Source organism: Sorex fumeus, unplaced genomic scaffold (genome assembly GCF_029834395.1).
Source record: "Sorex fumeus unplaced genomic scaffold, SorFum_2.1 ptg000058l, whole genome shotgun sequence".
Lineage (NCBI taxonomy): Eukaryota > Metazoa > Chordata > Mammalia > Eulipotyphla > Soricidae > Sorex > Sorex fumeus.
The window spans coordinates 29,569,958-29,586,224 of NW_026606115.1; the positions used below are offsets into that span (position 1 = coordinate 29,569,958).

The 16,267-nt window shown below is 35.4% G+C and overlaps 1 protein-coding gene across 4 annotated transcripts in view; it reads left to right on the forward strand.

Moving 5' to 3' along the window:
• The window catches only part of GRIA3 (glutamate ionotropic receptor AMPA type subunit 3), a 391,700-nt gene that overhangs the window by 311,918 nt on the left and 63,515 nt on the right, over positions 1-16,267 (forward strand). For all 4 annotated transcript variants that reach the window (XR_008794065.1, XM_056125840.1, XM_056125841.1 and 1 more), the window contains exon 12: positions 14,728-14,926. Coding sequence is in view for 3 of the 4 variants with exons in the window: in XM_056125840.1 (XP_055981815.1) it covers positions 14,728-14,926 (199 nt within the window). In the remaining variant the exon portion in view is untranslated. The remainder of the gene's footprint in view (positions 1-14,727; positions 14,927-16,267) is intronic.

Sequence of the window (16,267 nt, forward strand, 5' to 3'; positions counted from 1 at the left end):
TTTTTGCCTCTCTGGGATATATTCCCAGGAGTGGTTTTGCTTGGTCAAATGGGATTTCAATTTCTAATTTTTGGAGAATTGTCCATACTGTTTTCCAAAAGGGCTGAGCCAGGCGGCATTCCCACCAGACTGCTGAACACTTTCTTGTTTGAGTTTTTCTGGTTTTCTTTTAATGATAATTTTCTACTTTCATAGATTTGTGATCTGAAAATAAATTATATAATTTCTATGTTACTGATTTTATGAAGATTTGTGTTCCAACATGTGATATACTTGTAGAATATTCCATGCACAAAAGAAAATAATATGTATGATGCTTTGGGAGTTGTAAATCGCTATGTATATCCTATTAATTACAACTCTTCCGACTCTTCATTTAATGCTGTTGTTTCCTTAGTGATTTTCTAACTGGTTTATCTGATTTTCTATTTGATCTGATCTCATTCCAATTATGAGAATGAGGCAGTAGAGTGTGCTTGTATTACTGTGTTGCTATCAGTATATCTTCTCAGTCTATTAGTCGCCTTAATAACTTTCCTGACCCTTCATTTAGTACACATATTTTGGAGAGAGTTGACTTCTAGATTTGTTAATCCCTTAATAAGGTATCTCTCTGTCCCTTATTGCCCTCTCTAGTTTGAACTCTTATTTTATGATACAAATATGGCTGTCCTACTGGGGGTTTTTTGTTGTTTGTTTGTTGTTGTTTTTTTTTTTTGCTTTTTGGGTCACACCTGGCAACGCACAGGGGTTACTCCTGGCTCTGCACTCAGGAATTTCTCCTGGCAGTGCTCAGGAGACCATATGGGACGCTGGAAATCGAATCCGTGTTGGCCGCTTGCAAGGCAAATGCCCTACCTGTTGTGCTATCACTCCAGCCCCTGTCCTACTGTTTTTTAATTTAATCTATAATCTGCCTATATAGTTGTTTTCTAGCACTTTTTTCTAGTCTGGTTTATCATGAAAGTTCAAGTGTGTGTATTTTAACCAACATAAAGTTGGACTTTTTTACCCAATCCATCCATCACTTAGCCACTCTGTCTTTTGATAGGGAGTTCAGTTCATTGACACTTAGAAAAAATGAATTATGAAGATTTGTGGTACTTATTCAGCTTATTTTATATTTTAGGTTTTCTCTTATTATCTCCACTTGCATTTAGACATTTGATTTTTGATTAGTGGTTCACTTCCATTTGTCTCTTCTTGATAGTTTCTTCTAAATATTTCTGTTTGAGACATACATGTAGTTTATATCTAAAATTCAATGACTGTTTAGACTTCTTACTTAAAGATAGGGTAGGGATAGAGTTCAGTGGTAAAATAATTGCCTTGCAAATGTGAGGCTCTGAGTCCATCCCTGACAGTGAAAAAACTAATGGTAAATTAAAAATGTCTAAACTTATGCTAGTAAGTCTCAAGTTCATTCTTGGAGTCCTCTTTATTTTTCAACTTCCCCATTTTAAGTGTTTCATGTTTCTTTCTGCTTCCTGTGAAGGTTCCTTGCCTTTTAGAGAAGACCATTTAGTATTTCCTGGAGAGCTGGTCTAGAGATAATGAATGCCTTTAGCTGTTGTCTGAGAATATTTTTATGGTTTCTTTAAATATGAGTGATAATATGGCAGTACAGAGCATTCTTAGCTAGAGGTATTTTATTCAAGACTTGGACATATACCATCCCTTCTGGTCTGCAGAGTTCCATTTGATAAATTTTTTACAAGTCTTAAGGGTTTTCCTTTATGTGTGAGTCTTTGCTTATTCTCTTATGGTAGTCTATGTGTCTTTGGATCTTGTCATTATAATTACAATGTGTCTTGGTGTTCTTCTGTGTGGATTTGTTTTGTCATAATTCTCTGGGTTTCCTAAATCAGAGTATATGTATCTCACCTTAGATTAAGGTAAACTCTTGGCTATTATTGCTTCAAAAAAATGTCTCCTTTCTTTTCTCTCCCTCTAAAACCTCTATTATGCAAGCATTATTCCTCTTAATGTTGTCCCATAAATCCCATATGTTTTTCATTTTTAAAACTATTTTGTTCTTTTTTCATAGTTTCAGCTACATTATCCAGAAGGTTGATATTTTGAATTTTGATGTCTTCCATTCTGCTGCTGAGTCTTGTTCTTGTGTTCAGGTACACACTCTAGCTAAGACATTTCTGTTTAGTGCTTATTCATACTTTCCTTCAGACTTTCTCAGGATGTATTGATGTCCTCTCACACTGATTTCCTTGTTTCACTGAAAATTGTAGGACTGTTTGTTGAAAATCTTCCTTGAAGTGTTTTGAAAGTTCTAGTGTGTTTGAACACCTACCTAGGATTTTGTCTTCATCCAGCAATGCAGTTGAATTTTACTATTTCTTCAATATGCTTGGTGCTATGCGAGGACTGGGGTGAAGATCCAAGTATGGGCTGACCTAAGTGATCATCTAGGCTCACTCTCACAAAATTAAGTCAATTCTTATGGCTCTGAGTTTGTGTAGGTCTGGGTATCCACTGGAGATATATGTTCACAAATGCCCTATAAAAGCTAAAATTCAGAGGTCTAGGAGACCTAGGGTCTGAAGTTAGAGTTTGGCCAATCTGAATGGTGGCTAGGATTATGGCCACATGTACCCAATAATAGGAGTTCAGAAAGTTGATCTTTGTAGCTTCTGTGGAAGTGAGGGTGGAGGTGTTTGCCAAAGCCTGATTCTAATTGTAGAACTAAGGTTTAGCAGTCCTTGATAGTTGTTTGTAGTGTTGCATTGGTACTGATTGGATAAGCTTGTGGCATTGAGTTTGAGTGGGCCTTTGCCACTTCAAGACAAACTATTTAATTTGAGTCCCAGTATGCCTGAGCACAATGTTAAAGTAGATATTAAAAATGATGCAAGGATGCAGTCATTATTAACCTCTAATAGGTCTGTGCCACGTTTAAACAGGTCCCTTGGATTATCTGATATACTAAGTTTCTTACATACAGGGGTACATTTATATCAGTTTCGAATACCTCATTGGCAGTGATCAGGGAATTTGTGTGTGTTCAAGAATATCTTGATCTTTAAGTATCAATATTGCAAACCATAATGCCCAAAAAGAGAGACAGAGAGAGAGAAAAAAAAGAAAGAGAGAGAGAAGAACAGCACCTTCATAGAGGCAGACAGGGGGTGAAGGTTGGTGGGTAATGGGAGGGAACCTGGGGATACTGGTGCTGGGAAATTTACACTGGTGGGGGACTGGGTGTTGGAATACTGTATGCCTGAAATCCAATCATGAACAGCTTTGTAATGGTCTATCTCACAGTGATTCAATTAAAAAGTTAATATATATAGATACTTTTAAAAACTTTAGGAAATAAAAGAATATCTTTGAGACAGATTTGTTCAACTTCAGGAGAAAGGCTTCAGATTCAAAATGTTACACAGTGCTCTAGACCTCAGATTGAGAGGGCCTGGATTGCAGTTGTGGGTGCTGTACCAGATGTGCTTGGCAGTCTATAATATTTTCTGTGTTTCCACAAGTCTGTGTGTAGTAGTAATTTCTGCTACCTACTACATACTTAGACAGCTGGGACTTATACCACAATATCTTCCCTCTGGAGTTGAATGTATGTTAAAGGAAACTTGGGTCCCTTGCTAGCTGGAAATGCTTTGGAAGATGTGACCTGCTTGCAATCAGTTGACAGAAGGCTGAGAGGAATGGAGTCTGTTGACTTAGCCAAACAAGTTTATATTGAGCTGACTTTGCTATTGGTCTGGGAAAGATGAGGTTTGCCTCAGGAATGGTGGGCCCCAGCCATAAACCCAACACAAACAGAAATAACATTGACAGTGGCTCTGATTCATGCTTCCATATCTCAGTCACTTCGTTCTAAGTTCCAGTGTCAGTCAACTACAAACTTAATGTGAATTTGGTCTGGAATGAGCAAGGCTGACTTAGGAATTGTGGTTTCCGGTCAAACCATCACCAGCTATAAGAAAGACAAAAAACCCTGCACTGGCTTAAATTAAAACTTCCAGTGCTTAATCACTTGCTTCCCAGTTCAGTATATATGGAAATGGATATCTGGAAAGCCTGGGTGCTTAGTGTATTGCCCTTTTTTAGTATCTTAAAAGCTTATAACTGTTTCTGTACGATTTGGGGTCCAAACAGCTGTTTTTCAGCACTGACTCCCTTGTCCTACAATTCATATACCTGGATTCAGTGATGTTTTCAGCTTGAATTCAGGCAGGAATCTGCATTTCATTCAGTTTTTGGTATAGATACTTGTCTTAAAGATGGAAAAGTGCTAGATGGATTCCCTATAGTAAGTCATCTTGAGCACACCTGTCCTATTCTGCAATTTAAAGGAGCAAACTACTGACATATGCCACAGGATGCCACGACTGTGAAATCAGGCCAAATGAAAGAGGCCAGACACAAAAGGCCACATACAACATACATAATTTCACTTGTTGAATTTTACTTATTGAGTATTCCACACTGCATCTATTTATTTGGCCCCAATAGGCAAATGCATGGAGATAAAGTATATTAGTGGTTTCTAGGTACTTGAGGGAAGCAGAAAGAGAATCAGGATCAAAAACAGAGTAAGGCATGTGAGACTGAATAGATTACAGAGCTTCAATCCAGTTTTTAAATATTTGATACTATACTCATCGTGGATTTTTGCATTCATTTTGAGTTTACAAAATATTGCACATTTTTAAATTTATCTCATTAATGATATTTTGGCATGCAGTTAATTTTTCACGTGGAATGAATGCTTTATTTACCTCTTACTGGTTCCATTTTTTCAGGATTAATGACAAATGGGCATAAAGGAAGTTTTGGGGATGTTAAAATTTTTCCAGAACTGTACTTGGACAATCGTTGCATGACTTTATGTTTACTGAAATTGATTCATAATCCACTTGCATTGGAAAATTTTATAGTATGCAGATGGTATCTCAGTAAGGCTGTTAAAAATCTTTAATTTAATATCTTGAACTCATCTACAGTTTAAGTGTTATCCTACCAAAACAAAAGTGGTTACAAATTCATAATCTTAAAATATTGTGATAAAATACAGTGTCTTTATAGAAATATGGTAGGGGATTAATGTAAATAGGTGTAGCATTTGGTAAAAATGAACAGTAATAAAAATACTAACTAGGTCCAATTATCCAAACATGTAGGAATTTTTATTTAAGATATAAGGAATCAGTATATTACCTATTACACTTCCTTTTAAGATTATTCACTTGGAGCACAAAACATTTAGAGTGAGCCTTTATTGTAAAATTCACAGATAACATTTTCAGCAGCTTTTTAGTATAACATGTGTGCTTCAAGCCTCATTTATCAAAGTCATACACTTTTGCCACTCTCAATCTGCTTGGTCAGATTTTTCAAATTATTTCACTTCCTATTCCTTTTGTGTCATTTTGTGACATCATCCGGGAGTTCATCTGTTATGCTAGCTTTTTTTTTAAGTGTTCATTTCCAGAGAGTAGAGTTTCTAAATGACTCCATAACCAAATAAATTTTAAAATGGATGATAATCTATGCTGAGACAATGCTAAAGAGTCATTAAGGCTGAATATTTTATTGGTTTCTATAAGTGAATTTTCAAAACTAAATTTTTGGTGTCCCCAGTGGAGTGCTGTATACTACTCTATATACTCAAATCAGACTCCTAACAAGAAATTTACTTTTAGAAGCATTTGTGCATATAGTAAAAAAAAACTTGTGATATGAAAATGACAAGTAGACTTTTTTGTGTGTTTTATAATAGAATTAAAACTGTGGTTTGGGGCTGGAGTAATAGCACAATGCATAGGGCGTTTGCCTTGCACACAGCCAACCCGGGTTAGATTCCCAGCATCCCATATGGTCCCCTGAGCACCGCCAGGAGTAACTCCTGAGTGCAGAGCCAGGAGTAACCCCTGTGCATCGCTGGGTGTGACCAAAAAGCAAAAACAAAAATTAAAAAAAGAATTAAAACTGTGGCTTTTCTGTAACACTGAACCATATCAAAGTTTTTTTCAAGGTACAATTTTATTATTCTACATTAGATACTGTCATATCAAACTTTCAAAATTTTTAACATGGACTTCATTAAGAAAAATGATTTATCACAACTCAGTGCACATATATGTCTATTACAGAAGCTTCATCAGACATTAATCTTATAGTGTTAAAAAATTGACACTTTTTTATTGTTTCTTTTTTACTCATTTTTATTGCAGAACCATGATTGATTTATAATACTATTGATTATAGTGCCATGCATATATCATTTCAACACCACACCCACCACAGAGAGCCCACTTCTGTTCTTAACTTTCCAAGGACCTTTCCCATCTGTTTCTTTTCATGCTGGTTGCAAATCAATCTGGCAATGACACACACAGATTATGGAATAATACTGATCTAAACTAACAAGTATTATCTTTACTGTGTTGTTGAGTGATAAATTGTTATCTTCCTGAGCTCTACATTTTCTATCATTTGGATAATCCCTCCTTTAATACTCGCATGTCCTTCTAAAGAAATTGCATCTTTAAGCCTCTTAATAAAATGCTATACTTGTTAGAATAGTTATTATATAAAAGTAAAAGAGAAACAAGTTTCTCCCTTTCTAAGAACTTTATTTGCTGTTTATATATGTGTGTGTGTATGATTAATATCAAAACAAAAATCTCTACTTCAAAGTGTTTCCCTAATAATAGATTTAGAGACTCTTAATAATAAGAATGCAAACACCTTGAATATAAACACCAGCATTGTAGGGGTTTTCCCTGATTAATGACCATACTTGGAATGCAAACTCTTCAGAAATCCCTGGACGAGTATGCATTCTACATTGACTTTTTACAAAACTAAAGTGCTTCAAGTAATTTTAAGAGACTACATTTAAGTAGAATTATCAAATAATACTGCAGGAAAAGATGTCAGAGACAAATTAATCTAACTACTTTTGAGCAAAGGGACAACAATTTCAATTGTGTTCACATTGAGTATAGGCATTTTTACCCGAATGCCTATCTTAATACTCAAAATACTGGCACAAAGTGGACATTAATACTTATTTTCAAGCTGAAGAGGAAGTTAAGGTTAAATAATTTGCCTAGTCACAGCAAATGATAAAGCAAATATTTAGACATAACTCCAACTATAAAACTCATACTTTTGTTCCCATACAATAGACAAAGCAATGGCGTACAGAGGGATAATGTGGTGGAACATAGGTCATAAGGGCTTTAAGAGCCAGTGTTATAATTATTTCCACTATCAATTGATCCCTTCCCAACTGCAAGGTGGATTGTTTATTCCATTTTACTCATATTCATACAAAAAAGCTGCGTTTTCATTTTCCAACTACTGATGAAATACTGTTTTTACTTTGATTATTAAAGAAAGTAGGAAAAGAGCATTTAAAATACTGCTAGGTTCCAGACCCCAAAGTCACAAAACAGTTAAAAATCTAACTCCAGCTGTATCACCCGGTCAAAACTTTAAAATTCCCAGAGCATGCAGTCACATTTGTGACAATGTGACATCTCATATTCCACACCACTGATATATCAGGAGTAGCATACCACATCGGATGGGATGTAAAGTAGATGGCAACCAATCTTGATTAAAAAAATATTAACACACAAGGTTTGACAACAAGTCAGTAATCTCTTATACAAGGGCTTAATAGCTCCAGGGCAAGAGTCAACAATCTTTACACACTTTCTTCAAAGGAAATCTTTTTTGATCACTTTTAGAGAATTGATCATAACAATACCGAAAAAATCATTTAGGACCTGCTATTGGGGCAGATGTGAGTGGTGGTTGGGAAAATTGGAAATAATGGTGGTGGGAAGGTATAATGGTTGTGGGATTAGTAATGGAATATTGAATATCCTAAATCATTGTGAACAATTTTATAAAAATAAAAGATATAAAATAAAACAAAATATCAGTATAATCTAAAACTTGAAAGAAAGAGAAAGAAAGAAAGAAAGAAAGAAAGAAAGAAAGAAAGAAAGAAAGAAAGAATCATCTCATCACTCTGCTCGTGTAATTGCAAATAAAATAAAATAAAATAATGCTAAGAGGCAGTGATGTGGCTGAAGTGTTAGAGTACATATCTTACTTGCAAAGACAAGTTCAATTCACAGCACCATATGACCCTCTGAATGTCACTGAGTATGGCCCTGGGAGTTCCCAAGCACTGCCATGTATGCCCTCACAACAATATAGATAAATAAATCCTGCTCAGCATGTATTCCTTCAAAGTAAAATACTGGAAAATCAATGATTAGACATCGTGAGGGAAACTAAAATTCATTCCACTTCCATTGAATAAAGCTACTGACAGCTCTCTGGAATCTTTAGGAGTCTATGTCACTTTCAGTTGTGATATTTCCAATAACAATTGTTCATAATGAGCACTTTAACTGGAGGCTGGTTCAACCTTAGAGAGGGTAATCAAGATGGTAATCAATGTAATAAGCTGAAGTTAATGTCCATATATAAACTGATCTGTTGGGAGGATTCAGAAGAAGGTTTGAGATACATTCAACCTTCTTCCCTCACTGAAAGGTATGGGAAAAAAAGCAGTGGGTGTAGGCAGATGGAGGGAGTATAGTTGCTAAGTATGTGGGTGCTGGAGTTTGTCTTACTAGATTCACAATCTGCTTAGCAGTTGTGTAACCTAGGCAAACATACTAAACCTTGTTAACCCTCAGTGTTTCATCTGTAAAGAATTAAACCTAGTGTAGAGTAAATTCTTGGTATATGTTAACTATAATCATTATTTCTTATATTATCATCATTACTCATCATAATTATTATCATTATTGTTATTCACAAACACCCTATTTTCAAAACTACTAGTATTCAATGTTGCATTTACATTTCTGTTCCTAAATCTCCTTAGGAATATAGGTAAAATTTTAGCTGGTGCCAAATAACTAATTTCTAATGAAAAATAACTGAAAATACCCTTTCTTGAGTCCATTTACACGGCCTACAAGTATTGTGGTTGTATAATTTCAAAAATTTCTTAGCACAAAGTTGAAATTATGTTCATCTGAAATTTACTCGTAAAACTTCAGTAAAACCAACAAGCAGTCTGGAGTCCAAGTCCTTCCAGGCAAATGCTCCCCCTACTGACTTTCTTTGAGACTGCAAGAACATCTAAGGGATAGACATGTTAAGGATGAGGGAATTATAACTAAAAGAAAAAAAATGGGCCTTAAGAACTTGTTTGGAGATTCTATCAGGAGAGCGCAACTACATGTATAACCTCCACTGAAGAATGGTCTGTCTCTATTGGGGAGGGCCGTCCTCCTTGACCCAGCACACAGCACATTGGTGGAGGGAAGTTAACAGTGGTGGTAGGATTGGTATTGAAATATCATATGCCTAAATCACAACTATCAATTACTTTGTAAATCACAGTTCTTTCATTTAAAAATGAAAGATAAAATAAAAATAGATAAAATGAAAAGAATACACTCTCTTGAATACTATGTACAGATCATTTCAAAGGAATTATCCCCCTGTTAAGTATTTTAAGATATCAGAAGGCAGAGAATTTCACCAAGCTAGTTGACATGAAATAAACCACCTTCACACTGAAAAGTCTATGCAGAATAATTAATGATATAAAATGTTGTAAACTGAAAAGAATCAAAACATCAGGGGTTTTAGCTCAATTTTCAGCAAAATCCTTTCCTTGAATGGTATAACCACTTCTCCCGAATGCGAATTCACTTTAAAGCTGTAGCAGTGAGCTAAAAAGTGATGTAATAGCAGGTTTTTCATTACAACTATTTCCTGGATTTCTGGCTGAAAACTAGTCTTTAGTCTTGAGAGGTGATTATTCCCATCAAAGACTGATTCTGCACATTTTGCAAATATCTAGCATAGACATAGCATTCCAAAATCGTGTGTACTTCATATGTGAAAATCATGCATACTTCAGAAGAAATTAGAGGGCTGGAAAGGAATGATGAATAGTATAAGCAAACCATAGGGATTTACAGTTCCACTCATCATCTTGTGAAGCAAGCAAAATGCATTTTTTCAAAACCTATAGAATGAAGGCTACAACACATAGCTTACTTTTATTATCATTTATTTCCGATGCCATAAAATACATATTATTTTATCAGAAACTCTGGTTTCTTATGATCACAGATATTATCATTGGTATATTACATTATTTTTCAATGCTTTATGTTTATTTTTATCTTGATGGTAATTTATTTTCATTCTGTTTACTCCTCCTATTACATATCTTCAAAGTGTATCATGTGGTATGTCCTTGTATACATTCTTATAAATACCAAATATGCACCATTTTATAACTAATTCCTTTCACTAACCTCAAAACTGGCTTATGCTACAGAACCATTTAAAATTAATTTTAAACAGTTTGAAGCTGTATTAGTGAAGGGAAGGCTACTGGAAATGTCAGGTCTTTTTTAACTCAACTCTAAAATCTTGTCTAATTTTAAGGGACCTTTAAAAATGTGACAGGACTGACCCATCATCACTTTTTATATCGCCTCAATATGAAATATAGATTTCAGTAGAAATATGTATTTTATATGATATTTCAACACCAATCCCACCACCAGTGTCAACACCATTCCCACTATTCGTAGCTATAGTTTTACTAAAGAGAAAAGAAAAATATAGAAATATTTATTGAGATATTTCACTATTAATTCCACTGCACCTTTTCTCAGTAAAAGTGTTTAAGCATTTATTTTATACAGGGATGGGGGGGTAATAGTAGACATTTTTTCCAAGACTTTTATCAAGGCTCCAATTGATTTGGTAGAGGAGATTGGGGGTAGTTTAAATCTTGAACCTTAAATACCGACTCCAAGAAAGTTCCTTTTTCCCATCTATGCTGAGGGTTGTGGAAAATATTAAACCTTTTCTATGTGGATATTCACCAAAATTTTCCAATTCATAGGGATGCCACAATATTAACCGTTAACTGCCAAAGTCAACAGCCAGGTTTACAAGAAGCCACAAAAACAGCCATTGTGAATTAAGGTTTATTTTGATAGTTCAAGAGCCAGTCTCAGCCGAGTCATACAGACCAACCAATTGATTATCTGAACCAGATATTTAATATGGCAAAATAACCACAATACTATGTAAAGTCTTGATTTTAAATCATATAAGTCTTGGTCCATTAGACTCAATAAAGATAATTTTTGTAAATTTGTTTTTCTCAATACGTCAGATAGGAAAAATTTTTAAGTACTATTAGTATTTATAGCATCAAAAGACACCTCTTTTGTTACCAAACTATAACTCTGGAAATACTACAAAATCAGTTTTCCCCTAGGTTTCAGTAATAATAACCCATAATTTCAAATAAGAATGACATTCACAGCTCCATTACAAATGAACAACAAATAATAATAATTCATTGAGTATGTTTGGTTTCCCTGCAACTATATTTCTCAGAGTTTTTAATGAATTTTTACTTTATATCATTTACATGTCATTCTGGATTATCTTATACAAAATAAATATTTTGTAAGACAAACATGTGAGCATCTATAGGCAGAAGAGATCATACGGGAGTTAAAAGCTTACCTTGAGTGTAGTCAACCCCAGTGCAGTCCCTTGAACCACATATGATCTCAGAGCATTACCAAGAATGATCCCTGAGCATAGAGCCAGAGTAAACTCTGATCATTGTCATTTGTGTTCCCCACCCCCCGAAAAAAGTAAGTATTTATTTTCCATTCTGTAAGTATAGATGCTTTATTTACTGTTTCTCCATTCTGTGTCTCAGTTTCCCTAACTGAAGAATGCCTCTCTTTCATCTGTATAATAGTACCTAACCATGAGGGTAGAAGATTTAAAGTTAGCATATGTAAAACAGTTAAAATAGAATCTGTAACATAGCAATGTAAACTACTATTGTTATTTTTTATTATCCTGTTACTATAGGTGCTACTTTGGAACTTTAATATTTTACACAATAAAATGATTTCCAGAGTTAAGTAAGTCTAGAATAAATTAAATGTGCATGGCAGCAATGAAAAAAAACTATGAAAGGTCAAAGTTTATCATTTAAATTTTCTTTATACATTTAGAATTCAGAAGTGTGACACATTGTTTCTGACTCATCCAGATGTTTTTACCTCTTCTGATTAAAAAGGAAATGTACTCGGATGAAATCCTAAGAGAATTTAACTATTTGTTAGAAAAGTCTATTGCAAAGCAGATTTTCACATCTAAAAAACTAAAAGTGATTATGTTCAGAAATTTAAACGGGTCATTTTAAGCATCTAGGGACCAACAGGAATTAAAAACATTTTTAAAAATCAAGTGCCTTTTTATAGCTAATCAATAAAGTGAACTACTTATCAAAACACCTACCACAATGATCGGAGCAGTGTAAAATTTAAAACAACTGATTTCCATAGGGTAGTGAAAGGTTATCTCAGGACATGTGAATTTAAATTTGCTTTGAGGTGATAATATGCAAGTACAAAGAGAAGAGCTTGATTTGTCAGCTTTCAACCCAAAACTGCCCTCTTCCCACAGAACCTGGAGATATGACAGGCTCCCACGCCTGTTCTTGAGAGTTCTTTTCCTATAGGTTTTTCTGGGCCCATGAGAACATCACCTAACCAGGATGAAGTTCTTCTGCAAAGCAGAACTACACTGGGGCTAACGTGGCAATATTTTCTGAAACCTAGGGACCAGATTTTCATTTTGGCAGACAGAATCAGCCTTTGGTGACATTGTGAAAGAAATGAAGCTTACTCAGTACAAGACATTACCCATTACTGAGCATTTGGCAACTTTATTCTACCCCCTAACTTCCCACAGACCTTCCTTCCCTGAGTAGCACTCATGATGTAAGACCATGACTAGCAATCCTAGCTGCACCTGAGCTGTATAAACATGTTGCTGCTTAGGCACGACCTCTAGATATCACCATTGAATTCACTGAGGTGGAGACTAGAAATTTCTTTGGTTATTTTGTTTGGTTTTGCTTCAGTATCTTCAGATATTGATGTGTATTCAGAGTTGAGACTCACTGATACAAAAAAAATGATTCTTAGTTTGGTCCTATGATCACTATCATCACCTGTATTACTTAAGAATAAATGCAGATTCTTAAGCACTCAGGCATTTTAAATCTAAGTTTTAACATACATTCCAAGCAATGCCAAGTGCACAGTTAGGTTCAAGAACAAAATTTCCCCCTTATTAAAATTTGTTCATTTTCCTTCCTTTTCCCTATGAATCGGAGTGATCCCAATCCATGATAATATGATAAAGGGTGCTGTGGAAGTAAAGTGTTACATCTTTACCAAACTTCATGGAGGAAACACAGAGGATAATTTCAACAATAATAATTTCTTTAATGGGTCATTGAAGATGGTTTTGTTAGTTGTGGTAAGGTTTTTTTGGGGGGAGGGGGTTGTGGTGGTAGAGACAATTTATTTTAATTCCTCTTAAACCCTATTATACAAGTAGTTCCTACTTCACTTAGGACTATCATGTGTCTTCAGGCTTAGATTTCAAAAAGAGAAGAGTTTACACCCCTGTAGCTAAGCTCCTGAGTCACAATAAGCAACATACATGAACAAAATAATAAATAGTACCTTATGAGTCCTTTGCTCAAAGATAACCTGTCACTGTTCACTGTCCTCCCATTGTTCATCGATTTCCTGGAGTGGGCCCAGTAACATCTCCATTGTGACAATAGTTACTGTGTTTGGCATATTGAATACGTCACAGGTAGCTTGCCAGGCTTTGCTGAGCGAGCGAGATACTCTCGGTAGCTTGCTGGGCACTCCGAGAGTGGTGGAGGAAATCGAACTCCGGTTGGCCATGTTGGCTGCTTGCAAGGCAAACACCCTATCTGCAGTGCTATCGTTCCAGCCCAAAGGTAACCAACTCCACAAATAAGAATGTCTTTTACTTGGGGCTGGCTGGAGTGATAGCACAGTGGGGTGGGGTGTTTGCCTTGCACGCAGCCGACCCAGGTTCAATTCCCGCATTACATATGGTCCCCTGAGCGCTGTCAGGAGTAATTCCTGAGTGCATGAACCAGGAGGAACACCTGTGCAACGCTGGGTGTGACCCAAAAAGCAAAATAAAGAACGTCTTTTACAAAATGTATTAGACTTACAGTGAATGTTCACATACACACACACACACACACACACTTACCAGTACCTACCCATTTCTCTTCAACATGTAAACTTTTTGGCTTGTTTTTTATCCCATAACATCACCTTTGCTCTAAACTTGGACTGTACATTGTAATCACCAGGCAAGCTTTAAGAAGAGGTATGTCTGGGTTTCACTTCCCAGGTTCTGATTTAATTGGTTTTGAGTGGACCTGAGCATTAAAGTATACTTAAAGAATCCTAGATATTCTAATATGCAGACAAGGCTGAGACCTTGTGCCTTAAAGGAACTAGAGCAATTTGTAACAGGTGTGCAAGTTTACAGAAAGAAAATCATATGTGTGATTAATGTGTGTAATCAGGAACCCATATATATTTGAAAAGAATTATTCATGTACCATCATCATCTGCCATCATGACCCGGGCGTTGTGAACATGTTACTTTGCTTGATGCTTTAACTCCCTGACATAACTTACTTCTCTCTTTCATCAGCTATACTGCAAGCACTTCTATTTTCAGAAATAAAGGATTCCTTAAACTGAAACATGACCCCTCTGGGTCTGGATTGGTCTTTGTTTTGTTTTGTAGATCACTCTCTGGGCGCATCGTTGGAGGTGTTTGGTGGTTCTTCACCCTGATCATAATTTCTTCCTATACTGCCAATCTTGCTGCTTTTCTGACTGTGGAGAGGATGGTTTCTCCCATAGAGAGTGCTGAAGATTTAGCTAAGCAGACTGAAATTGCTTATGGGACCCTGGACTCCGGTTCAACAAAAGAATTTTTCAGAGTAAGTGCTTTGCAGTTAATTGGGCCTGCTGGTTATTTTATCATCTTCTCACAAAGGTAAGTTCATATTTCTTTTAAGGAAGGACTGGTAAAGGATGGGAATATTATCAAAGAAGAGCATCCATCTTAAATATAGCACTTCTTGGTTGGTGCACTAATTCATTGTCCTCTAGAACTTGTGAGACAGACAACAAATGGCATGTTGAGAGAACTATTTAAACTCACAGATTTACATCCCAACCCTACCGCAAAGTGTTTATTTGTCCTTGGCCAAGTCATTTAATTTTTGTCAGATTTGGTCCTCTTAATAATGAAGGAATTGAACTAAATATCCATCATCCTTTCTAACTTTCACAAAATCAGTGATTTTATGTCTCAGCAGTTCATATAAGTTAGATAATTGGCTCTAAGACTACTGATTGATAGACTATAAAATTACATATTCTAGAGTTTTGTTTCCTATTAAAATGTATTACCTTGTTTCAAGAGCTTGTGGACATAATGAGAATTCAATTTTCATGCAATTCAATAACTGTTTTAATTTCTTTTTTCCCCATCCCTCCTTTATTTCTTGAGTAGATTTATTATCCTTTTCTATCCCCTATAAACCAAAACCTTAGTGAGGAAATAGCAAATTCTTTATTAACAAACATTAGTAATGCTATATAAATACTACCAAGAGGAGAGACAAAAGGTGATATATACATAAAATTATACAACAATAAAGTATAAACTATAAGAAAAGCTACTGGTGGAGTATTTAAGAACTCAGATGCTTGTTCAGTTCCCCAAACTATTCCCACTGCCCACTACTATAACAACTGCCACTAACTTTGGCAATGATCCAGAAGCTCCTTATGTAGTAGGTAGAAATGGAAAGTATAGTAACTCTCTCCAACTTATAAATTTATCAAATGGCAGATATAATTACTGACTTTCCCTCAAAGGTCCAGAGTAAACAGATGTTGCTCTAAACCACCATGTCTTAAGAAACAGAAATAAATCTATTTTTACTTACATTTTATAAGAGTTGTCCAATTACATCAAGTGAAATTAGGAGAAATATCTTTATTATAGAAATAAACTAAAAAAACTTATTCTCTGATAGAGAAAGAGTTAGTTTGGTACCATTTCAAGAATTCTCATTGGTTTCAGCATTATCCCTATTTCACTTCTTCCATTGTCCATGAAACAGATGAACAGGCAGGGAAGAAGTTCAGTTCTAGAAATCTGAAAATGTTATGAAGACACTGTGTAACTAACCTGACCTTGACCGTCACTACTGTGGTAGCCCCAAGAGGTTTTGTGGAAATAAACCTCTGCCTATCATGAAATCATCACA